This window comes from Sander vitreus, chromosome 16 (assembly GCF_031162955.1).
Source record: "Sander vitreus isolate 19-12246 chromosome 16, sanVit1, whole genome shotgun sequence".
In the NCBI taxonomy this organism is placed as follows: domain Eukaryota; kingdom Metazoa; phylum Chordata; class Actinopteri; order Perciformes; family Percidae; genus Sander; species Sander vitreus.
Genome location: NC_135870.1, coordinates 16,329,449 through 16,355,244, shown reverse-complemented (window position 1 = coordinate 16,355,244; position 25,796 = coordinate 16,329,449). Strand labels below are relative to the sequence as shown.

The 25,796-nt window shown below is 38.3% G+C and overlaps 1 protein-coding gene and 1 long non-coding RNA gene across 8 annotated transcripts in view; both read right to left on the bottom strand.

Moving 5' to 3' along the window:
* Positions 1-210: 210 nt before the first annotated feature.
* rabgap1 (RAB GTPase activating protein 1) overlaps positions 211-25,796 on the bottom strand; it is a 75,881-nt gene continuing 50,295 nt past the window's right edge. For all 7 annotated transcript variants that reach the window (XM_078272096.1, XM_078272094.1, XM_078272098.1 and 4 more), the window contains 12 exons: positions 24,254-24,328; positions 22,580-22,705; positions 22,231-22,374; positions 20,461-20,502; positions 19,899-20,027; positions 16,082-16,174; positions 15,316-15,426; positions 14,862-14,966; positions 13,676-13,759; positions 5,719-5,790; positions 3,510-3,710; positions 211-2,309 (listed from right to left, as the gene is read on the bottom strand). In XM_078272096.1, coding sequence (XP_078128222.1) covers positions 2,187-2,309; positions 3,510-3,710; positions 5,719-5,790; positions 13,676-13,759; positions 14,862-14,966; positions 15,316-15,426; positions 16,082-16,174; positions 19,899-20,027; positions 20,461-20,502; positions 22,231-22,374; positions 22,580-22,705; positions 24,254-24,328 — 1,305 coding nt within the window. In that variant the 3' untranslated portion in view covers positions 211-2,186. The remainder of the gene's footprint in view (positions 2,310-3,509; positions 3,711-5,718; positions 5,791-13,675; positions 13,760-14,861; positions 14,967-15,315; positions 15,427-16,081; positions 16,175-19,898; positions 20,028-20,460; positions 20,503-22,230; positions 22,375-22,579; positions 22,706-24,253; positions 24,329-25,796) is intronic.
* On the bottom strand, positions 10,147-11,984 carry LOC144531301 (uncharacterized). Its single transcript, XR_013503209.1, has 2 exons — positions 11,524-11,984; positions 10,147-10,840 (listed from the first exon to the last, which is right to left on the bottom strand). It is a non-coding gene; the product is annotated as an uncharacterized LOC144531301 (long non-coding RNA).

Genomic DNA, 25,796 nt, shown 5'->3' with positions numbered 1-25,796 from the left:
TCATTCAACAGCTATTTACTAGTGAAATAAGTTATTGTTATTGTTATACATTATTATTAAATCATTTAATTTTGACCATATGGCCTTAGCAATAAACAAGCCGTTCTTTAATGTCACCAACTGTTTTCTTTTTTTACTTTCTTAAAAAGTATCGGTTCAGGCACCGTTAATTATGTATGCGATTAATTTCGATTAATTAATCACAGAGTATGTAATTAATTAGATTACATTTTTTAATCGATTGACAGCCCTAATATATACACACACACAAACATATACACACACGTGATCACTTGCCTAATGTTGCCTCATCTTCTTGGTCTTAGCTGTCCGCAGCAGACACAAAAGTCAAGCCAACATTCAACAAGTCACACATAGACAGTGCTGAATTTATCTCTGTCCTTGTGGCCTTCCTGTTTTAAACATCTTTTCTGACCTCTCTCACTGACGAGGCATGTTTGGCATTGCTTCTGTTATCCTCACCATCCTGTATTAAGATAACATCCTTGACTAGTACCAATAAACATAGCGTCTTCCAGATCTAACATCTGGCCTGTTTTACTATTCTTGCTAGAAAGTGACTAAACGTCTTCACCTTGTCTGCGTGACAAATGACCGTCCCTTATAAAGTGGCCACTAAGCGTTTGTTCTGTATGTGCCTTTATATATAAATGAACATTGCAATTCAGATGTGTGTAGTGGTAAAAGAGCTCTCAAAGGTCCGACTGAAGTGTGAAAAATAAACCCGGCCTGCCACCCTGCCAGTCAGGGTCACAGATCACAGAGCAGCTGGCGCCAGAGAGAGAGAGGGGGGTTAAAGATGTGTTCAAGTGTAGCAGCCGTTACAACCTGCTGTGTCTGTGTGTGTGCTTTCCATTTTGCCTTTACACTTCCCCTAAGTGATGTTTAGAGTTTGTGACAAGCACTACTCTGGGGTTTAACAGTGTTGTAACATACATACACATACTGTATAATACATGCAGAGGTTTGCATGGTTTGGATCCTTTTTTAGTGTATTTGTGCTGGGACATCTAAACCAAACAAACCTTAATCGTGTTTTATGTCTGAAATTTGATGCAAGGAAAGTTATGCTGCTGCTGTTGGTAGTCACAACAGCATTTGTGCATCTCTCCTTACTGTAAATTATATATTCATATCCACTACTATCATCTTTATCGACCTTCAGATCAAGGCTTTGTCAGCAAACTTTTCTTTAGCATCATTCATATACACGTTTAAACATTAAAGGAAACTAGACAACCAGGGAAAACCTTTTTTCCCTTAACATGCATGCACACACTCATAACCATAGTGCTTTTCTTCTTTCCCTTGGACCTTCACACGCTGTCTCACTCTCTCTTTTATACACACATTTTAACGTTATTTCAGTCAATTATTTATGCATTCAAACACATTTTTATCAGTCTCACACATATGAACACATACACCTCATAGTCAACACAAAAACAAACATGCGCACACACACACACACACACACACAAGCTCATTACATAAGCACATTCATGTACATACATAGAAAAAGAAAGGTATTGTTCATCGTAAATTAGAAAAAGCTCAGTTTTGAAAAGGCTTCTATTAGCTCTCGTACCTAAAACAATTTTTTTTTATACAGGGACTGGTTGGCCAGTAGTTTAGAGGGGAGCACACAGAACAGTTAGGAAGGACGGAGTGTTTTCTTCTCTATCCCGTCAGGACAGTAACAGGTCAGATGTCCTACCTTCCTTCTGCGGGTCTTTAATATCAGCAGTACAAAGACAGAAATAAAAGAAGCTTTTTTTTTTTTTTTTTTTTTCTTTTTTTTTACGCTTTTCTTTCTGTGTTCGGAAGCACATTGTGTCTCTGGGGAAAGTGGTACCATTGTACTTCATCTTATGTTTTTTAACCCCTTCTCGTCAGCACATTTGGCTGTAGTCATTCGGGGTGGGGAGGAGAATACATGGATGGGGGTGATAAGATTAGGAGCGTTGGGAACAGGAAAACATGAGAACATTCTTGATAAGAGGAACAAGTAACACAGTCTGTATTAATGGTCATCCTGGGATTTAACGGTCAATGTTAAAGTTATGGCCCAGTGGGTTAAGTTAGGCGTCCAGAGGTTTCAGCGAAGTGCGTTGCACTGAGCTCCAGACATGGTCTGGGTAAAACTGGAGGATGGGGTTATCAGGTTAGGTGGTCTCCTTGCCCTGGGACCCAGTGACGGTCTTGATAGAACTGAGCGTTCGATTGAACCAGGTCTTCTTGGCAGCCTGCACTTCGTTGAGGGCCAGACCCAGGTGATGCTCCAAGTCCTGATTGAAGAGGAAAGAGAACTATCACTATGACAACCACAGAACAACAGGGGTCGAAAGAAATCTGCCAATAAATAACAGATTTTGGCTCATGTTTTTTTAAGAGTATGGTGCTCTGTGTACTTTTTAAAAGATTTCTAGTATTTCTTACCACTTTGTCTTTTCTTAATCAGCAACTTTGATCCCAATTATCTTCCCACTAAGAGATGCCATTAATCATATGTATACTCTTTCAATCTTTCTTTTTTGACAACATTTTCAGTAAACACCTTACAGAGCTCCTTGCTGCTGGTGGTCATAAGCTTTCCACGTAAATAGTTCTCTTCTGGTCTCTTTTTTTAACTCACCACACTGGTCTCTTTCTAAGAAAATAAATCTCGACATTTTCTTGATTTCCCCAATTATTTCCACACTGACCGTCAACTGTGCTTACATATATTTTTGAAATATTTCTACTGTTCCCCACTTTAATAAGATTGCTCTTCTCTAATTATATTATATATCAATGCTGCTTTAGACACTGTTAATTACAGCAATGTCACTAATCATTTATAAACATTAAATTAAGTGGAGCTCACCAATAATACTCCCATATCTTGTTAATAGCTAATTTTCTGCTGTGATTTGTGGTGCATTGGCTGCCCGGTACTTCTTTTCATGTGGTTCTCATTGAGGGTTGATACAGTCACGAGAGTAGAAATATGACCTCCCCTTTAATTGCTGTGCAGGTGACACACTCCTTTAACTTTAAAGCAGGTTGCCTAGGTTATAAAAAAAAAAAAAAAATGGATGTCCCAAAACATTCTTTAGCTAAATGACTAGACTAACTGGAAATGATCTAGACTCTCCTAATAAAGCCAGCAGTATTCTCCCAATGAAATTGACTTGGCTATGTTCTTTATAAAAGTAGTGTTGAATGTGTCATCGCAACAAAGGCCAGTATAGCACAATCACTGTGCTCAAGGTCTGTCTGTATAATGGCTTCTACATTAGCTAGACAAGTCGTAATGGGATCAGAACTAGTTTGATTAAAGTTATATTGCAACTCAATAGATCAGGCATAACTCACAAGCTCCTCCAAAATCGAGGGTAAACCACGTGACAGGGAAATCCCTCGTATTAATGTATCTGTGGCCTCAATCATGTATGTTAATCTTGAACTCTCACACTCAAAGAGGCCAAAACTGTGTGTTAGTGTACCTGGATTTTGCACTCAGCCTCCACCAGCTGCAGTTTGGTCTGAGCTAGTTCCAGCTCCATCTCTCTCAGCTGGTTCTTCAAACCCTCTTTCTCCTCATCTGTCTCCTCAGTCCCCCCAGCAGGTGCTGTGGTCACAGCGGCCCGCACACGACCTTCTTTGTTGAAAAGACTACTGCACTTCTCACAGCCTTCCACTTTGGACTAGAGAAGGAGAAAAGAAGGTTAGAGGAAAAAACAAGGTAATAACTTAAATCTTTATACTAGTTGCTTGTATACCTAGTATACCTTTAAGCTTGAGTAGAGTAAAAAAAGCATTAGAGAAGAAATGCAGAATAGGAACAATAAAAGAAACATTCCAGGTTAGCTAAAAATATAGGCCAGCAGCTGATGCTTACAAAAAACTGACTACACTTGTAGCCAAGCTCCAAGAGTATCACTTTAGTTATGACTTTTTTATGACATTTTATGACATGATTTGTGTGGCTAAACTAAAGGTGCCGTGTCTATCTTTTTGCAGAAATTATATTTTTTATAATATGAGCAGAGACAGTGCTCTGCATATTTACTGAACCATGGCAGCTCATTAGTGTAGTAGCCATACAAGCCAGCTATGCTTTCCTTCTTCCGTCATGGCTGCACTCCAACCTGCCCTTTTGTCAAAGAGCTCTTTTTGGGTGCCCTTGTGCTGTATGTGATGAGCTATTATTAGGCACAGAACATTTGTGCAAGCAGCAAGCAACAGAAAATGTGTACAAAAAGAGGCATACTGACTGCGCTGTAGGACAAAACCCTATTAAGGTACTTTTTGTTGTTCATTTTCAAGTGTTAACTCATTCTAATACTGGGGCGTTATTTTTGCGATCTATGCTATACTGGAAGTGTTTAAAGGTGTAAAAATACTCAGCCTCAGACTAATCCAAGACAATACTACTGCATCACAAATACATACGTACAAATTATAGTTTTAGTGTTCCTGCTTCACTTCACTCCGAAGTATGGCTCATGGCTACTAACCATCCTAATGGCAGTGCAGGCCGGGTCCTACTTAGTAGGTTGACTCCTTTGAGACCCCTTGATACATTAGCAGTAGTTTACAGTAACAAGCAGCATTGTCCACAGCACCTCAGTTAGTTCTTAGCAACAACAGTTGACTATGTCTGTTGAGATATTCCCTCAAAATTAATATTTCATAACACTATTACATATTTGGATTAAATTGTCAACGGAGTTTAAAGCTGAATAGCAATTATACATAACGTTTCTTGGCTCATCCCTGCAGAGCTGAAATTGTTTCTGTCGTCACTTCAAATATTTTTGGTGAATAAGTATGTCAGTATATTATTTAACATGCTTTAACATTTCTAATTATATATAATTCACGTCAGTGTTCCCCTACTTCAGTTATAATTGTGATTGCTTAAAAATGTATTGCATTTGCTGCACCATTATTGTTGAATAATACAAGAACAAAAAAAGGACAAGAACAAACCAGATGATAGACATTTACTTCTAACACACACACATAGAAGTGCTGCTACATCCGTTACAAGACTTGTCCTTGGTGCAATAAACCTTTTGTCTGTCCTTTTGTGAGTTCTTGGGCAGCCCTGACAGAGCTCTCTGCCAAAATGGCCATTCTCCCAGCTACAGTCTAAACAAACAGTTCACCAGCCAAGTGCTGGATGTGAGATGCCTGGCCCTGGCTCCTTGGCCCCCTTTGTCATTCTTCCCGCAAAAGCTTTGATTTCACTGCCAGACAAGACAGTAAGATGGCAACATAGTTCCCAACATATCTGCAAACTCTGGGAGTGAGAGATCTAAACTGTTCTGTGCATTTCAGGCTCTGACGTTCTACATGGAGGTAACAGCTGCATCTAGGGTTATAGAGTGTATCGACCATGCATCAACTCTACAATGATTGTAGAGCATTTCTGATACATGAAATACAAATTTAGAAGTTATATACACTGTAAATAAAGCTCTGTAAAATATATGTTTTGAGCATTTTCACTCTAAGTCTACACTACATACATTCATTTTCCTAATTAGTAGGCTAACTGTAAAAGACATATACTGTGCATTCATACATTTGTCCCTAACAGCACAGCTCTGCAATTATGCTCCACTTATAGTCCAGACTGGTAATCTACAGCAGTGTTTGAGTGCACACAGCGGTGTTTCGAGGTGTGTGTTTGTGTGTAAAATTCACCCGGATTTTCTCCAGTTCTCCTCGGTTGGCTGTCTGTTGTTTCTCCAGTCGTTCACTCAGCTGGGAGCAGATCTATATGAACCAGAGACAGTGTGTTCAGTCACAGAGCTTTCAGACTGCCGTCAACGTGATCAACAATTCACCCAAAGTCCAATGAATTTCTACTGAGCCACTCAACGTGACGCACAGCGTGACAGTACAGTACAGCTTTTGTATCTAGACCTGCACCATGTTAGTTAGCTGAAGATAAATCAAACATAATACAGATACACTAGCTTGTTTACTTTTTTTTTAGTCTTGCCAGTTTTATAATACCGTACATATATATTATCCACAGATTCTATTAATATGTATGAGTTTAGAACATTGGCTCTACTAAGGTTGCAGGATGAAATAAAATGTGGAAAATCTAAATTTCTATTACATGAATATATCAGTAACCCTATGTAATGAACGCCTCAAACTCAATCACCCTCCTTTTACTTCCAGCCCAAAAGCTTGTAGTATTTTTTTGTTATAGTAGAGCCAGGATGTAATGGGACGACGGAACACAAATGGACCAAAACCAAAATAGAGAAGTGTATTGTTCCACTGAGAAAGCTCTTTTGATTCTGACCATACCACTGCGCACAACCTTGTTCGTGTTTCTTGGTAACTCAGTCTCTGTTGCACAGACTTCATCCTCTTACTCTTAAGTCCATTAGTGGTGTCAAAAGGTCCTGTTTTTCCAGTAGGGCTCACCAGATATACCCACATGAGTATCCTTATATATACACCCAATCTCTTTCCCCGTCCTTCTATACCTATAACACGATGGCCCCCACACACACACACACACACACACACACACACACACGCACACACACACGCACACACACACACACACGCACACTTGTGCTCTAGCTTGCCGACAAACAGAGAGATCGATGTGACATGAGTCATCCTAACGGGAACATCGGGTCATCCCACCTCTCTGTAGACAGACAATCTATCTCTCTATCTATTCCTGCTCTCTGCCTTTCTTTCTGGTTCCCTGTGGCACATACTGTATATCTCTCGTCATCCTCCTCCCTTAGAGATCAGTCTATACATCTATCGGCGTATCATTAGCTAAGCAAATATCCATCTCTTTCCTCCTACATGTCCTTTTTATCTTTTTCTCCTGTCATCCTCTCCTTCATTGGCTATCAATTGCCATTACTAAACCCATCTCTCTACCTTCCGTTCATCATTACTGGTCACTTATCCCTCTTGATCATGCAACTGCCCTCTTGCTCTTTTACACTCCCTGCCTCCTTATTTGAAAGAGTATTTCCCTGGAATGCTGGGGAAAAAAAAGTTTACTTTATGAAGCTTTAACTTGAGCCACTAGCCTTCTGTCTTCAATACGTGTTCTACCCAACATGGGAAGCAGGCATTTTCCTCTCATTATATTTTTTCATAATTTGTAGAAGGGCTAAGAGGAATATGGTGAGAGGGCAGTGTGTGCTGCAGTGTTTTAAAGTCTATGTGAGAGGGAGGTAGGAAGAGGTACATGTCAGTCTTCAGTAAGGAATCTTTATCACTGTACCATCAGTAAACTGTCGAGGATCATTTAGCTTATCTTAATTCAGGATGAATAGTATTGCTGTTTCCTTCATTCTGGTTATTGTTTTCTGACACTTGTCTGTCAAATAATACTTTTTGTGCTTGTTTCTAATAGTTCAGGCTCAATACCCATGGACCATTTTTTGTTTTCATGTTGTTCATTTTCTCTTGTTTTCTCTGTCAATAATGTATACAGTACATATGCTTACAATGGGCATACAGTATTGTAAGCACATGCTGCTGTATGTTAATTGCTTTATCACACTTATGACAAGTTTAAAGCTTTTAACTAGAAGCAGACAGTTAGGATGCAGCGCTCAATCAAAAAATGTATTTTAGTATCCAGTATCAGAATTTTAAAACTGTAAAAAATAAAATAAATATAATGCTAACAGGGCCTCAGAGACACACGCACTGGCACATGTCGCTGTCCCTGGCAAATACCCGGGAGGACTGAGTTCTCCGCTCCTACAACAAGGATTACAGTACTCCACTTAACACTGCTTTTAGCTTCACCATTAACAGACGCTTCTCTGTCCTCGTAGGCTGGAGGGGCAATTAGCACACAAAGCTTTTTTGGCTCTAATCCCACAAAAAGAAACTTGGCATTCACAGCCACTGAAAAAGGAAAATGCTATTTGAAGAATAATTCTGGGTTGGAAAACAATTCAGGCTATTTTGGGGCATTCCACAATTTGTCAATCCCAGAGGATTGAATGCTGCTGTCCTCCCTCTACTCTCCTCCAAGGACTTCTGTTCATTTTCTCCCTCTCTCCATCTATCACCCCCTTAGTCCCTGTCACAAAAAGAACAATATTTTTGGACAAAGCTCCATTTTCACATTTAGCTCTGCTCAGCTGCATGCTAGCAATCTAAAGGCTGCTTTCACCCATAATACACACACAAACACACAACCATCAAATCCCTGACAGCTCAAAATCAGTGTTCAGATCTGCTATCAATATTTTTAGACTCAGGTGAAGTTAAGGTCTGTTTCTAAATTAGTCCTCTTGCTATTTGTGTCTGCCTCCACAGGCAGCGATACGAGCTGGATTGTTGCATAATGTCTGAATGTGCTGATGGGATTAGCACTTGATCTGGGTAGGTTTATATTTAAGCATTTAGTGACAGGATGAGATCTGAGAGGATGAAAATCACCGTAAGAGGAATTCAGAGAGACAGGAACTCAAAATATGCCTACAGGCTCAGTCATCAAAGGCTCTAGGTTCAGAGTACCCAGAGCCTGTCTTAGTGACATTTCATACAATTAGAAGTTTCTTCAAGAACTAGAGGGATGAATGAAAACAGATTGCTCTCATATTGTGTTTTAAATATTTATAGCTAGTCTTGCGACAGTAATGGCTTGATCAGAGCTTAGATCTGAAAAGACGAGCCAAATAAGGAAAGATAAGTGGAGAAGAGGTGCTCAACCAGTCTTGTCACTGTAGTATTTGCACACTGAGTATTATCTTGACGATAACAACTGCTTGGCCTACTTAAAACATGAAAGGATCAGAACAAGAGTTGTTTAGTGTAATTTTTTTGAGATGTTAAGTGAAGAATGTTTAAATCTATATTCACTTTTTCATTTATGTTGTCTTTTATGGAGTTATATTCCTATCTTTATTCAAGAGCGCATTATTTCAATTTGAGAGCATTTCTCACTAATATTCCATTCAGATGTTGTAATAATTTCCCTCAAAACCTTGCTCACACTCAAATAGTCACTGCTCGCGCTTGGATTTGCTGTGCTCGTGCTCAAACTTTGTGCTTGGACTCAGATATTTCAGATTGTTTGTATCATTTTTTACATCACTGTTGTATGTTTTTCAGATATTGTTCTAAATTCTTATAACATTATTTTAACAATAATAACATTCATATATATTTGTATAGAAAGTTGTAAGTACAATTTCATTCCTATAATAAAACACTATTTAAAATAGCAGTTATTTATTTTTACCCTAATGAAATTAATACAAAGCAAACTGAACAGAAAAAAAAACAAGTATTGTGTTTCAGTTTCCCTTCTTCCAGGTGTGGCTGAAGTACCCCTGTTGAGCTGCATCACAGCTGCACCGTGTGCATGGACCAGTGCTGTACAACCACACTACTGTGTTGTTCCAGTCAGTACATTACTCCAAATGCAAAATCCCATTGGTTCCCCCTGTACTCACCTGTATGCAGAGGGCAGGCAACAGTGGCACAAACCAAGAACGTTGGCAAGTCTGATAATAATTTAATTGTAAAATCATGTTACATACACTTATCATTTCTTTATCTTGCTTAAATTCACAGGGTGCACAACAATGCCCGGGAGAGAAAATTACTGTGATGTCCACAAATCCAAAGCATTGAAGGTAAGATAAGATAGTAATGATGTTAAATAAAGCTATGCACACCTAATATCTTATGTGTTGATGTCTATGAATTTGTCTTAAATAGGAGCACACTATACAAAGACAACAGTGGAGAGTTGCTAGATCTGTCTGTCCTCAAAGTGCCAGAGATCTACAAGGACTTCACCCCTGTTTCTGCACCATCACCGGCATAATCCAAGTGATAAAAGAGAGAACTATTGTGTTCTCTGTTTACATGAATAGGTGCCTGTAATGTCTGCCCACATATACAATCAATTCAATAAATGTTGATAAGTATCACTGATATTTCTTAAATCATTGTAGTTTTTCAGAGCAATAAGATATCTTATTAAAGCCATGTTCATATTTGCAACAAATTAAAACCCTTATCAAGGCAAATAGGTTTTTCATGTTCTGTAATCTTTATAAAAAAAAAAAAAAAAAAACAGTACAATTAAATTTACCAGAGTGGACACTCGCAGGTTGTTTAACGGCTTTAATTTACCTTGTCAAAACAATGAGTAATTCATAACAAACTGCACAATATTTGACACAAAACCTAAAAAGCGTATGGTTCATACTCCTGTGAAGCAGTACACTTTGCCTGTAGGATTTACTGTAGCAGGAACATTGATATTGGCAAACAGATGACCCAGGTGCAGAGTTATGATATGAACTAAAATAAAGATAAGTCTAGTGTTCACAAGAGGGATAATTCAGGTATTGCAACACAAGTTAAGAATAATTGAAATAAATAGGAGGTATATACAACTAGTAGAAGATAAATTAACTATACAAGAGCAATTAAGGTAAAGTTATGAGGTAGTAGCAAGCTAAAGTGACGTATAATCAATAGCAGTGAGTCAAGTCAACAGTGTACACCAGAATAATATATACTGTGATTAAGTAATGATTCTTAGTGTTGTCTGTAGCCTACTAATATAACAAAACAGAAAAATAATATAGTGTATGATGCAGTATGGAGAACAACCGAGTCCCATATGACCCCAAGAGACTTTAAGTGCAGCTGTTGATGATGTTGCAGATGGTTGTAGTCTGTAGCCAGCCGTACAGTAGGTAGATCTGGAGCAGCAGGGTGATTTCTAGCTTTCATGGGTTGGTGATAAGACACTGTGCTGCTATGATGCAGCATTGGTTGAGCCCTTCAGCCTCAACTGGAAGAAAAGAAAATGCTTGTTTTTTTCTGTTCAGTTTGCTTTGTATTCATTAAAAAAAAATGCTATTTAAGGAGCAAATCATTTCTAGATCTGTTTTTATTATAGTGATAAAATTGTACTTAACATTACGTTTTATACAGACTGATATGAATCCATCATTTTCAAACTGATGTTATATGAAGGAATGAAGACTAAATTCTGATTAACAACACACAACAGTGATGCAAAAACGGACACAAACAATCCAGTTTCTGGTGTTCTTTCAGTTATATTACAGTTTAGGTTTTACTATTGGCTCTAACATGAAATTAGCCAAATCCCCAGGAACAAGGTTAACCAAACGAGGAAAAAATACAAAGTGGGGTCATTAAATACACACATACTGTCCGTCATATGTTGTTCAATCTAGCTAAACTATAAAGAAAATCTATTTGTTTACGGACATCAAGCTAGGCTATATGCTAGCATGTCTGAAATTAGCCAAATCCCCAGGAACATGGTTAACCAAACTAGTGGGGAAATTAAATACCAGTTGTGAATACACACATACTGTCCGTCATATGTCGTTCAATCTAGCTAGGTAAACTACCGGTATAAAGAAAAGCTATTTGTTTACGGACATCAAGCTAGGCTAGCTATGGCTAGCGCCATATGCTATGTGCTTAATTTATGTTACTCACCCTCATAGTTGTGTACGTAACTTGATATGTCCCACTTCAAAGCTTTCTTCCGTTTCCTGATGGGTGCAGGTGAAAGAGCGTCGACCATTCTGTGAACATTACTGACATATACTAATAATAAAGCGATGGACGGCGGGGGGTAAATAAACTTGGGTTACAGAGGAGCCCTCCGCAACGCATGTTCTAACATAAAACGAACTCACCCTCAACGGGGCAGGGATCATTTCATTGGTCAACACTACAGCTGGCATTCTATTGGTTGCTGAAGGGTTGTCACACAAACAATCCGAGAGCGCAGGAAAAATCCGAGGAGAAGATTTGCAAGCGCGCAGAATCAGCCTGAGTGCAAGGAGAAATATCTGAGTCCAAGCACAAAGTTTGAGCACGAGCACAGCAAATCCAAGCGCGAGCAGTGACTATTTGAGTGTGAGCAAGGTTTTGAGGGAAATTATTACAACATCTGAACGTAATATTAGTGAGAAATGCTCTCAAATTGAAATAATGCGCTCTTGAATAAAGAGAAATATAACTCCATAGTCTTTGAGATTTAAATGAACTAATAACTTAAGGCCATTACTTGCTGCTAAGCAGAGATTGCCAACAGTTTTTTGCTCAAGTTCTCTTCAGTCCTGTTAAACATTTTTAGTTGTTAATTTTGAGTTATTAAGTCTTCAATCAAGTAACCTTTTAAATGTCAGTAAAAATCTTTAAATTGTTAACGTGTGTGTAAACTAAACTCTAACGTGGATCTACTGTACAGAATTACTGGCTGTTTGTATCTGATCATCTACTGCTAACTGCTGTCTTACCCTGTTTCTTATGCACTTGCATCTTTAATTAGCATAGCTCCTCTTTGTTCTGTGTGTCTTCCAGATCAATGAGCAGCTTTCTGCTCATCTACTTTAAATTGTAAAGCTCCTCATGAAATTAAATCTAAGCTACAGATTAGAATAAATTCTCTGATATAAAAAATTACTGTCCAGTTTTCTTCTTGCTGCTGGAAAACAACAGCAGCTGTATTAAAGTCAGCTGCTAAGCTTTTAACCAGAGCGAAGAGGTGTGACTTGTCAACACCTATTTTTAGCTCCCAGAAGGTTTTAGGATTGATTTAAAGATTTTATTGGTTACCTTTAATTTCTTGGCTCCTTGCTATATTTCAGACCTTTTAGCTCCATATGTTCATGTGTGTAGACATTCCAGAGTCTAGGCATAAAACTAAGGGAGTCAGAGTTTGTTACATGGCAGTCCCAAGAAAGACAGGGACATACAGAAAGGCTGGCTGACTCATTGTCATATTCTTTATTTATCTATTAATTTGATTAGAGTTTAATTTTATTTTATTTAGGTTAATGCTTATACATTTTATTTACCTGTATGATTTGTAACGCATTGTTCTTTGAGAAGCACTCTTTGCTATACAAATAAGGATTAGTATTATCAGAAACTTTTTTATGCTCTTACAGTATTGACTAATGGTATTTTGCTGGAATTGCATTACTGGAGAACATACTGTAGTTTATCGGACAGGAATGAACACAAAAAGGTTTCAAGATACAATAGATGTAACAAAGGATGTGCGATACAGAATGCTGCGACTGTGAGGAACAACTCCATGTAAATATGTTCCTGTGTACATCTTGCTCCCTTTTATTTAAATATATTTAATTTTCATCCTCTTCTCGGCTTACATTTCTTACTTTTGTATTTAATTGTAGGTATATATGTATACTTATTAGGATGTATTAATATACATGCAATTGTATAGTTAAATATTTGTATTTCTGTATTGGATGGACGTATGTATTGATCATGTTAAAGAGCCTTGGGAGATCTGTCTAGGCTTGTGGGAGGTTAAGTGGAGTGTAGAAGGGGTTATGATGTTGGATCTAAACTGAAAATCACAGTGTTCAAAAAGTTTCAAGGAAACTAGGGTTAGTCTGCCACAGTTTATAGTTTCACTTCTCCTAAATGTACTTGTGAGAAAAGAGACACACTTCAGTAATATGATTTAAACAGCACGGCTCATAGTACTGTACTATAAGCAAACTCAAAGGAATCAACAATCTTGCTAGACTTCTTAATTTGTGTCTTTTTAAGTGATGTCTGTACTATATCAATTCTAAAGCACACAATTCAGATTTGCAGTACATACCTGCTTATATTCTCCAATAATGGAGCCGTTCTTCTTTATCTCTGATTCAGACTTATCAAGCTCTCGTCTGCACATCTCCTTTAGCTGTGGAAGCAAACAAACACAGATACTGAGACCAAGGATGGGAGCCGAGTCAGAGGCCCCAGAGACCATGTGACTGCCATGACATGTGAAGAAGACAAAGAAAGGTATGGGCAGACTTGAAGCCCGGGGCAAAGTCACACCCTCAACGTAACCTCTATGCAAGCACATAAATCATTCACAGCTAGACCTACACACTCAAGAAGACAGGACACATTTGGAGGACAACACTGAACACACATGGAAACAGAGGGCAGTGGTTCTGTCCTTCACCTCAGCGGTATTCTTCATCATACTCAAGAAAATCAACATCAAAGATGAACTGACTTCCTTTGACATTGGATGGATGGATAGAGGAAGCCCTGAAAATATTTGGAATATAGTTTTTTCTACCAATTGTATGACATATTGGCCATACAATAATACATACAGACAGGGAGAACATGGCATGGGCAGATTAAATGATAAAGTGGTTAGGAGACAGACCTACTGTATGTTGAAAGGTGAATACAGTATACAGAGAGATAGATAAATGCTTGTGTTTGGCATTTCCTGTATGTTTAAAGGGGGTGTAATGGCTTGTATGGTTTAACATAACCAGTAATGGTATGGTCAGTACTGCTACCTCAGAAAAAGATCAATTACAGCCTTTTTTCAGACAACAGTGTAATAAACTAAAAGTAGACATGCCATGAGTCTGCATGTTTTATTCCTACCAAAAAAAGGTGATTATACCAATTAACACACCATCATCCACAGAAAGAGACCATCAGTAAAATCAGCCATCACAGTGTGTGGTTGAAATAAAACCTCCAGACTGTTGGCTCTGTTCATAAGATAGACTGCTCAGTCACAGCCTAGGACATTAAAATTGCATATATCCTGCTAGTCTCCCTCTTGGCCGCAGGACAGGAGATTTAAGTAGCGACTCTTCACAATAATTCTAAAAAATTCCTTCACCTGACAATTTGTGTTGAAATAGTGGTGTCACTTTCTGACTATTTGTAACCCTGTGTGCCACATGAGATTGAAAGAAAAACACATCTTCAGCTAATGTCTAAAATATAGTTATCAGGCTGAAAAGTGCCTCATTGTTGGCTCTAACCTGCGCAGATTCTTCCTCCAGTCGTCTCTTCTCATCCTCAGAGTCCACCAGTTTCTGTTTGGTCAGCAGCAACTCTTTATTCAGAGCGTCTGCCTTCTCCTCAGCCTGACACAAACACACATGAAAAAAACAACCCAATGTCGAGGAGGTTATTGAAAGTTACACTTGCCCTACTTCTGTCATAGCTCTCTCTACTGTCCTTCTTTTCAAAGTAAGTTAAACGAGCCTGACACACTAACGACATTTTGATGTTGTGTAAATAAAGGTGTTACATTACTACATGTAAGTGTATTTGTTGCACAAAGACACTCTTGTCTGCAATCTTTCTCATTTTGTTTCAGTTCTTGCACAATTGTGGTTACAGAAGTGAATATCGTGCGCGCGCACACACACACACACACACACACACACACACACACAAATTGACACAAATATTTTTTTCTCTTTGGCTTACGTTGTCGAGGTCTTTGCGCAGGGCTATCTTGCTGCTGACTAGTTCATGTGCCAGATCATCATTCTCCTGCTCCAAACGCATGTTAGCCTCCTGCAAACGACGGTTCTCCCGCTGGACAGAGGCAGAGAATGAAACAAGAAAAAGAGGGGGCCAGAAAAACAGAAGAGTTTGAACAGAAAGACGTGAGGGAACATGAAAGAGGAAGAAGAGTGAAGAGATAGCAGAGCATAGAAAATGAGTTAATCATGACGAGTTGCGAATGAATGTGTAAGCATCTTTCCTGGCTCAGTGCAACAATATACAGAATCAGATTGTGTGAGTGTAAAAGTGAACTATGATCAAGTGAGAGCTTAATTACACAGCAAGAGTTACCTGTAATGTTTAACAGGGTAATTGTTTGTACATCATTAACAGCAACAGACAACTGTATTAAAATACAGACATACATGTAAAATAATTTCCCAGAGATGAGAAGCATATGAGTGAAGGGGATAATTTATAGATATCACACTTTCACTAGATATCACTATCCTACTTTCAAAAAAAGATTTAAAATTCCAGCATTTGTCTTACTTAGGAATATATGTTAAATTATAAACTATATAAATATAAATCAAGGACAGGTGATATAAATATTCCTGCTCTTGTCAGGAGAACCAAATCAGAGTTGCATGTCTTTTGAAAAGCAGATCTACCTAAATATCAAATTTATGGAGAATTTATAATGCTTAATATGCACAGGTGAATATGTTGGGCTGCTGTCTACCTCATATCTCTCGATTGGGGCCTCCTGTTGCTCCTGCTGCTCCCTCAAGGTGTGGTACTCCTTCTCAAATTTCTTCAGCTTTTTCTGGCTGATCTGTTGGGCAGTGAGAGCAGACAAACGTGTTTGATACTCATCAACTATAGCACACACACACAACGAATTACACTAATAAATGCAATTTTACACATGATGAAAATTATGAATAGAATGAGCCCAATAGTATCTAGCTCGTGCACTAAAGGTGGCTGCCAGTGAAGAATCTTTCCCATCTTTTGTAAACAAGCACACAAGATTGGTAATCGTTGCTGGACTGTGGCGTTCTCGAGTTCAGTCCCGCTTTGAATAAGATGTAATGTTGAGAGATTACAGGCCCTATTTGCTACTGTTTATTTTTGTCTGACAAGCTGGTATGTGGGGATATCACAGTCCACACTGTTCGGAGTAACTCATGACATCTTACGGTTTCTTTGAGATTTAAAAAGTTACTACAATACGCAGTAATCAAAGATTATAGCATTTTGAAATTAGGCTGTTAACACCAAAACATGCACATTAACAGGGGCTGAATGTTCCCTGAAGAAAGAAAGGAAGGAATGTGTATACCAACTTTTATGGCTGATTGAGATAACGTATTTTCTAATAATGGATTACTATATCATTATTATTATTATTATTATTATTATTATTATTATATAATCAATTACACACTTTTGTGGCTTTTGTGCCGTTTTACTGTTTTTCTTAAGGAACCTGAAATTCTCTGGTTCAGTATGGTTGCAGGAAATAGCAGAGTCAAATGAACTGTGAACAAGTTTCTCTTGGCAGGTAAAACTAAATTGCATCAGTTCACACTACAGTATTCATCGTCTCCACAAAACACAAAATTCAGTACACAGAGTTTAGGTTCAGTGCTTCACCTCAGAACGCCCAAAGCGGCAAAACAGAGTCTCATTTAACACACGCTTACAGTCAAATTCATGCCTACAGATGTAGTTTGCTTACACACTGCATTTAAGCAATCTCACCAACAGGCCTTTCACTGCCCAGCTGCTGCCTTACATTTTGGCTTTTAAAAAGAGACACTATATGTGTTCCGGATTTTCAGCATGAAAGAGAGATTTGCTTGTCAATTCTGTGAATTTTAATGTATTTAGTTAAGTCTGCAACATCAATGAACCGTTGGTCTTTGCATGCATACCTGCATGTGTGTGTTACAGTCTCATGCTCAATGTTATTCTACAGTATATCAGATGCAAATCCTCCCAGCACTCTTCATCTAATGATGTTAGCAGAACTGGGACAGCATGGCCCACATGTTGTCCTGTTTGTTCTAAGTGTGTCTCTGCAAGTGTGTGTGCTTGTACATTGGAGACAGACAAATGAGTGAAAAAGTACAAGTGGTCATTAAAAGGGCAGGAGCTGCCTCATTCATCCTCCTTTCTCTCGCAGCCTTGACAGACAGCTGGGTCTCCAGAAGTTACTACTTAGAAAAGCAATTAGGAACACAGAGCAACTATGGCTCTCTCAAGCACAGCCATAATTTAAAAACACAAAACATTTCTCATCTTACAAGTCTTGGATCAATTATGACTTAGCAAATTACCTGTGCAGTACCATCAGTATTGTTTTCTTAATTACACTAGAGGAAAGCACCGGCTCTCTTTCAAGTGATTTGATAATCATGATCTGCTCTTCTGAAACTAAAAACCTATTACAAACTGTCTTCACCTGGATAGCTGTAACTGTATAGAAATACCTATGCACACACGCTCATATGAACTAGAGAGAAAGTTTTGAGCTATGACATAGACATAAAGAGATGGAAACTAAAACACACAGGTAAACAAAAACAAAAAAGCAGGCATTCATGATTTCTATTGAAATGATGATGTATTAGCTTTAGAAGTCAAAAGGTTGGCAGACAAGATGAGGAAGTAGGTGTAACAACTACACACTGAGACAACTTTAATGACCCTACTTTGACCCCGAGATTGTCTCCTGAATAAATTTGGTGAACTGACTGTAGTTTCCAACTGTCACATATTCACTTCAAAATTATTCAAATTATAATGACCTTTGACCACAATTACTATGTAAAGTAGTTTAAAAAGTTTTTCCACCTAATGCCACCTACTGGAACTCACACAGGAACTATGATAGCTGTACTATAATAAAAATATAGATTTGCTTATTGATTCCATAACTTTACAACAACCTTTTGCTTTCCTTTTCTTGAGATAGGATTACTATGATCCTGATTTATGAAGCAGGGAAGGGATGAGTAAACAGTTCAAAGGGTCAAGGATCAAAATGTTTGACTTTAACCTCTGGTACATAAATAAAATATATTTTAAAATTCCATGTAACCAATTTAGTTCTCCATAACTTTGTGCTTTTTAGCATCAACATGTACATGGCTAACATCCCCAGGTAGGTCATCCAAAGGTAATAATCCAAACTTTACATCGTGTTTTAAACAACACTATTAGATATCAGACATTGACTGCATACCTGGCAAATCTGAGCCAAAACGCTCAATAAAGTCAGAGCACCTGGCAGTGCAGAAAGATTTGTGGTCCAATCAGAAGGCAGTGTCACCAGTCAATGAGGGCACCAGTAATCTGGTCATTTAATCCCTTTATAGTGACATCCAAGCTTCAGATTAGCCTACCTTGATTCAGATTTAATTCCCAGCTCCACCACTGCCATACTCACTGAGGTCAAATGACTTCTTGGAATTATTTTGTCTTGCCACATACAGTAATGTGTGGGAAATAACTTCTTAAAGCAGTAAATTGTAGGTCAATATGCATCAATGTAACCAAATACAGGCATTTTATTCAAATGGGTACAAAGCATCCCTTACAATGCAAGCATAACTAAAGCTTAATGATTACATTTAACATAACAAGACAAAAGCAGCACATATAAGGAAAACAAGGATTCCATTTGAGAGGCCTCATCAGCCCAACCTCATGATTTATGATCAGAACTGATGCCTCTAAGATGAGTACTGAAACATCTTCAAAACCGCACACACAAGTACAGTTGCCTCTGATTTAGATCCGCTAGATTTGTCTCTGCTGTCCACCTGTCTAACTGGGAACCAAAAAGCTCAGATCTCTCTCCATGCTGGCTCCTTTACAGAGTTTGTGCTAATAAATATCTCTGCCCAAAGTTACCTTCAAAGTCAGGGCCCTCTTAACTAGACCAGACTGCTCAAAACAGGTCAGGACACAGGGGTAAGAGAGAGAGAGAGAGAGAGAGAGAGAGAGAGAGAGAGAGAGAGAGAGAGAGAGAGAGAGAGAGAGAGAGAGAGAGAGAGAGAGAGAGTGTGTGTGTGTGTGTGTGTGTGTGTGTGTGTGTGTGTGTGTGTGTGTGTGTGTGTGTGTGTGTGTGTGTGTGTGTGTGTGCATTACATCTGTAAAACTTGATTTAAAGTTCAAAAGTGGCCCCTATTGGTATTTAAGTAGTACTGCTGGACTACAACGAAGGTTTCTCCACGGACTCAATCCATTACATCTTATATTGTTTATCTGATTAGTAGACATACTGAGTTTTCTGTTACAAATATTCTATTACTGTATTACTCTATTATTATTTATTACTGTTTGAGGTTTTCTGAACATTTTGAAGACCATTAGCTTTACCACATAAGGGACATTTCTATTTTTACTCAAAATGAAAATTAGGTTACTAACAACACGTTGAATACATGAATACAAAACTAAACCTATTTTAAGAGGCTTGTATACAGGATGTAAGGCTGAAAAAGACATTGCTACGTTATTCTTTTTTTTTAAAACTCTTTACTCACCTTTATGCTACAGGCCAGCTCCATCAGTTTCTTTGCGTTTTCTTCAGAGCGGTACCTCTTCGGAACCGGGACACGAAAGAATTTGAGTGCGCCTTCGAAGTCTGTTTGGATCAAATCATCTTTTGATGTCTAAGGAAAAGGAGGATGGGAACATAAAAGTAAATTAGAAAACCTTTACACAAGCTGGAGTAGACTGTTGGTCGGACATTTATTTCCCTTTCTGCAACATGAAGCAGCACGATCCTGGAGACACAATTTTCTGAACTATATATCATAAATAATAGGTTTGTGATAAAACTAACTTAAGTCTAGCAAGCATAAGATAAAAGTTGCTCAAAAGATATTTTTTTTTAAACTGATGGATCCCTCTTTTGTTCTCAATAGGTGACACACTTGTGTCTGCACCTGCTCACATGTGCAGACAGTAACATCTTTCCTTGGTTTGATTTTCTTTTGGCACTTGCTGTGCCTTTCTGTTTCTACTCAGAGCTGTTGTCGCTAGTAGTTTGTGTGTTTGTGTGAGCATCTGTGTGTGTCTTCATAACAGTTCGGGCTACTTTACCTTCAGAAGTGCCAAGGCCACATTGAAGATCACACTGATGCCCTGAAAATAAAGACACGTTTTTCATGGAGTTACTGTAGATTCAAAGAAATAAAAATATATAAATAATAAAAACGGTGCATGCTGTGTAGTTTTTATGTACTTTAAAATATGATTTGCCATCAATGGACACATAATACACAATAATGACAAAAGCACGTTTCCAGATTCATTTAAACAAAAAGAGAAATGTCTAAACGATATACAGTACATAATCAGACACGTTATTTAGTGCTGCAGTCGCTACTAATAATATTCATTTACCAGCATGCCTATTTAAATTTGCTCAATGTCCCCTACTCTTCCTTGCAGCTTATTTATCAGAGCTGTCAGACTTCATGGGAGGTTGAAAAACAATAAACATAACATCCCTCTACAGAGCTTCAGGATTTGGCAGGCCAACTTAAAGACATGCGGAGACATTCCAGTTGTCTTGGCTTGGACCACCATGCTGAAAGGTCAACCTTCCCATTAGTCTAATAAGGTTGAGTGTGATTTAAAGCAGGCTTTCCTCTCTGTTCTTTGGTCTGTCCAGCATTTCCTAGATCTTGAACAGTCCCCCATTCTTGCTGTTGCGATATATCATTACAGAATCATGATGCCCTGCATTATTCAGGTAATTTTTGGGGCATCATTTTCACTAGATGTAGCTTTGAAATTCAGGCCAAAAAAACATATTAAAAACTACTCTACTCTGAGCCCTTCAAGTGGATGAATTACTGACTTTGACCTAAAAGCCAGCTCTTGGAAGAGTGTTCAGTGTTCCACGTCTCGCTTCAAAACTTTATTATTATATCAAGTCCTGGGGGCTTTTAGTGCTTGAATTTGCCATGGTCAACAAATCAGTCAACCAACAGATCAAAATAAACAGGATGCACATGAGCACAGTTTGGAGTGTCATAGCAAATGATTCCTTAGAGTACATGTTTCTCTTTGTCAGTATGGGATAATGTAGAGATGCACCGATTGACCGGCTGGTGACTGGAATTGGCCGATTTTCACGTCATCGGCCATGACCGGCGATCAAATTCACTCGGGAGGCGCATGATAACATAGCTGATGTTAGCAGCAGATAAGCCTGTTGACAGTAACGGTATTGTTCATATTTATGCACAATGACAAATAAAGCAAACTTGCTAAAAAAGGAACTACACGCTGTTTTCAGGTAACGTTACTGTTGACGTTCAAACAGGCCTGTGTGTGTGTGTGTTTTGAGAAATATCTTTATACTGCAAGGCTATATTTATTTTATTTTTATTTGTTATTTATATATTATTTTCTTGCCCTTACCTGATTTCCCTGTTTTCATACATACAAAAGTTTAGTTTGCTAAATATATCACGTTTTTAGTTATTGGATGTGAAAAGAAGGAAATGGTTCTTCCATAACATTGCACTTTATTTCCCCCACCAGTAGTCATTTATATAGTTCTATTTTATAGTGATCGATTATCTATTCAAAAAAAATTCTATGTTCTATGAAAAATGGTAAATTTTCTATTAAAGAAAATAAAGAAGAAAATAAATATTTGTGTGTGCTGTAAAGTGGTTAGAAAAAATGAAATCGGAATCGGCTAAAATCGGTATCGGCTGGTCAAACTCAATGAAAAATCTGAAATCGGAATTGGCCTAAAAATTGTAATCGGTGCATCTCTAGGATAAAGTGCATACATAAATGGCAAAAATAAATGAATTTAATTGGTTGAAATTGTTTGGGTCTTTCATTACCAACCTCACACAGTAGCAGGTCAATGATGTGGAAGACCATGTAAAGAGGGAACTTGGCTGTGAAGAGGGTGAGGAACCACTGAGAGGCATACATATGAGCCTCCAGACCCACGTTCAGGAAATGGTTGTACAGGTCTGGTATATATTCCTGTTTAAGACAGAGAGAAAGCAAATGACAGAAGGAGGTGGGGGAAATAAACACAGAGGTAAAGAAAGAAAGAAGCAATTAGACCAATTGTATGACAACTAACACATCTTTTCAGCCTGATTATGCGTGAACACAGTGAAGTCGACCACTGTTATGGTGTACATTCAGAAAAAACACTTTAGATCTGCAAATGGCACACACATACCTGCATGAGTCTCTCAAGTTGGAAGAACTTGCAATGCAGATCTTCAAAGTTCTGCTTGAAAAGGTCCCTGAGCCCGTAATCAAACATGATTTTGACCAGCACACTGAAAGCCTGCTCCTCTGGCATCTGAAGAAGACGGTTTTAGTAAGTATTACCTTCTGCCAATTCATATCCTAGTAACACAGGTTTCAGATGAGGCTAATATGGCAAACCTTTTAATTCACAGCTTTCCCATATAAAACTACCTGAACTTCTTAAAGAAATCCTTATAATGTTATACTTTGCACACTCCGCTGGTCCATCAGCTTCTAAGAAGACATTGACATTGGATGTCCACTAGGTGGCAGTGTTGACATGCCCCTGAACTGCAGGAGGTCCTAAAGGAAAGCTACTCTAGTTTGGCACATGTACACAAACACATTATATTGTATTTACAAAAGTAAAATTTCATTGTCCCACAGATACCACCTTGCATCTGAAATCTTTCTCAACTGTTCTTGTGCAGTAACAGTACATCATGCATATCACATCCTACACTTAATATACCACAGATAAAGGCTCTAAGACAGGGGTCTTCAACGTTTTTTAAACCAAGGACCCTTTAACTGAAGGAGAGACGGAGCAGGGACCCCCTACTACTAATATTGTATAAAATTAAGTTGCATATTAAACTGGGCCTACAATAAAGTGTAGGGCAGCCTAAAGCCTTTATATATACATTTTTAGTGCACAGAATACTAAGCTATCAAAATAATAATTGTTGGTTTGATTTTATAAATATTTTAATGTTAAACATACATGTGGCACAGTGATTAGGATTAACTGTATCTGTGGAAGGCTACCTTAAACTTGATTTATACTTCTGCGTAAAATCTACGCAGTTGCTATGTACGTAGGTACGTGGAGACACAAACCTACGCCGGACCCTACGCCGTAGCCTGACATGCACCTCTCGAAAAATGTAACTACATTTACATGTTGCAACGCTACCAAGGCCGTTGCTTGGTAGCGTTGTATTTCCCCATACTCTTTTCCTGGTTCTCCTTCTCCATAAACAACATGAAATCAAGGAGAGGGTTAACTTTTCCTGCTAAAGATTTCCCACCGTGGTCAGAAATTACAGGGGAGACACTTCTCTCACTATGACTCTAGAGTCACTACTCGCTCCAAAGCTAATTGCCGTCGATCTCTCACTTTCTCCCTTGCTCTATCACCCACTCATACACACATGCTGGCTCGACGCACACAACAACGCACAAGTATAAACATCAGGCCACTTAAGTAAGCTACGGCGAAAGCTCTGTGGAGCCTCCGCAGAACCATAAATCAAGCTTATGTGACTACCTTACCCATAGGCCAGAAAAGCCTATCATCAGTGGGGATTTATATTTGCTAATAATGTTAGATTCATGTTAAGACATTTTAATTTGAAAAAACTTTCAAAAATTAACAATAATTTGGAGGCCCCCCTGCAGTGACTCTGAGGACCCCCTAGGGGTCCCGGGCCCCTCTCTGCTCCAAGACATTCTAAATAAGCCAGGCCAATCATATAGCATTGCAGAATGTCAAAAAAGATACAAATGTCAAATGAAAACAAAACGGTCCCTCTCAGCTCTTGAAAGTGGATTAAATTGGATAGGACTTTTGCTGGATCCTGCTGATATGTGAACTCACGTGCAGCAGTAGCACAGCAGCCAAGAAGGATTGTCCCTGGCAGTAACCAATCTCCTCATCGTAAACAGAGTAAGCCTGAAGGAGAGGACAAAGGCAAACGGGCACACAGTAAATAAATTTCACAGTGAATTCAAAAATTGATGAGAGAAATTAAATGATGATAAAATCATTAAAATAAAATTCTGGGTTGTGCTTGTCCAACTATTGTATAATAGATGTTTATCCAAAATGTTGTTTGCAACTGAAGCCTGAAATGTAATGTGACAGAGAGCTGAAGGTTGTGGGTAATTTGAACAAAAAGACCAAATATTTTTCCTTAGGAGTTGACAAACCAGTCAAGGGTGAGTTCAGTGTCAGTACACTGAACTTTTAGACAGGCAGTGAGAAAGATGCCGCAAGCTACACTGGAAGCTTAACACAGCTTTAAATCAAACAGGAAAAATTAAAGAGAAGTTGAGAAATTACACACAAACAAATAAAGAATAACATTGTGTGCATACCATTATATCAGTCAAATGGAATTTGTTTAAATATTTATATTTATATATATAAATATATTTTTATCTCACAGCAGACTTGTTGGGCTACAGAGCACTTGAATTATAGTGTACAAGCTGTTGAGAGTAATATCTAGTAGTTTGTATTACCTTTTTAGAAATCTAAAGTTGTTTAAGTGTTTGCACTGTATACTTTACGTCTTCAAACACACTTGACTGTATTGTAAAGGTCCTCATTACTGGTATTAGAATAGCAGTAAAGGAAGACAAAGATGAGGTAAGGATCTGGAGCAGGAAAAAAATAAAAATAAAAATTACAATGAGACTGGTAAAAAGACAAACAGAAAAGAAAGGACAAAGAAAGGAAAGGTTAGGAGACAGATTGTTGGTATCAAGGAAAAGGAGTAAATATGAGGGGAGGGAACAAGGGAAAGGGGGCTGTAGTGGCCTACTGAGCTACAAACACAAATAATGAGTACAAGTCAAACAGACAAAGTGTGGATCAATCCACACACAGAGGAAAGGGAGGGCCCACTGAATGATTCAAACACACCTGAGGAGGTGCTTGTCTGGAAAAGAGATGGATGTCCTTACCTGTATTATACATCATGAATGAAATGAAAATGAACAAAGTGCAGCTAGTTTATGTGGGATTATGGAACTATAGGTTGAAATGTGTGTATATCTCAAATGTATACATGTTCATTCTCATGAGAAAGAACTGACACTTAACAATGAATAAGTATTTTATGACAAGTTGCCAGGTTTGCCTAGTGTCTAGAGTGAGTGTGTGTGTGTGTGTGTGTGTGTGTGTGTGTGTGTGTGTGTGTGTGTGTGTGTGTGTGTGTGTGTGTGTGTGTGTGTGTGTGTTCAATCGATTAGAAACTTGTGATTCATTTCTAGACAGGCAGTGGCTGTTATGAACTCGTTGAACCACCCAGAAACAGAACGGTTGTTCAGTTAATTAATAAACAGTTCCCTTTAGCTGTGACAACTCGCACTACTGCTCTGCAAACTTTGTCTTCAGACCAACTGTAAAGCAAGTC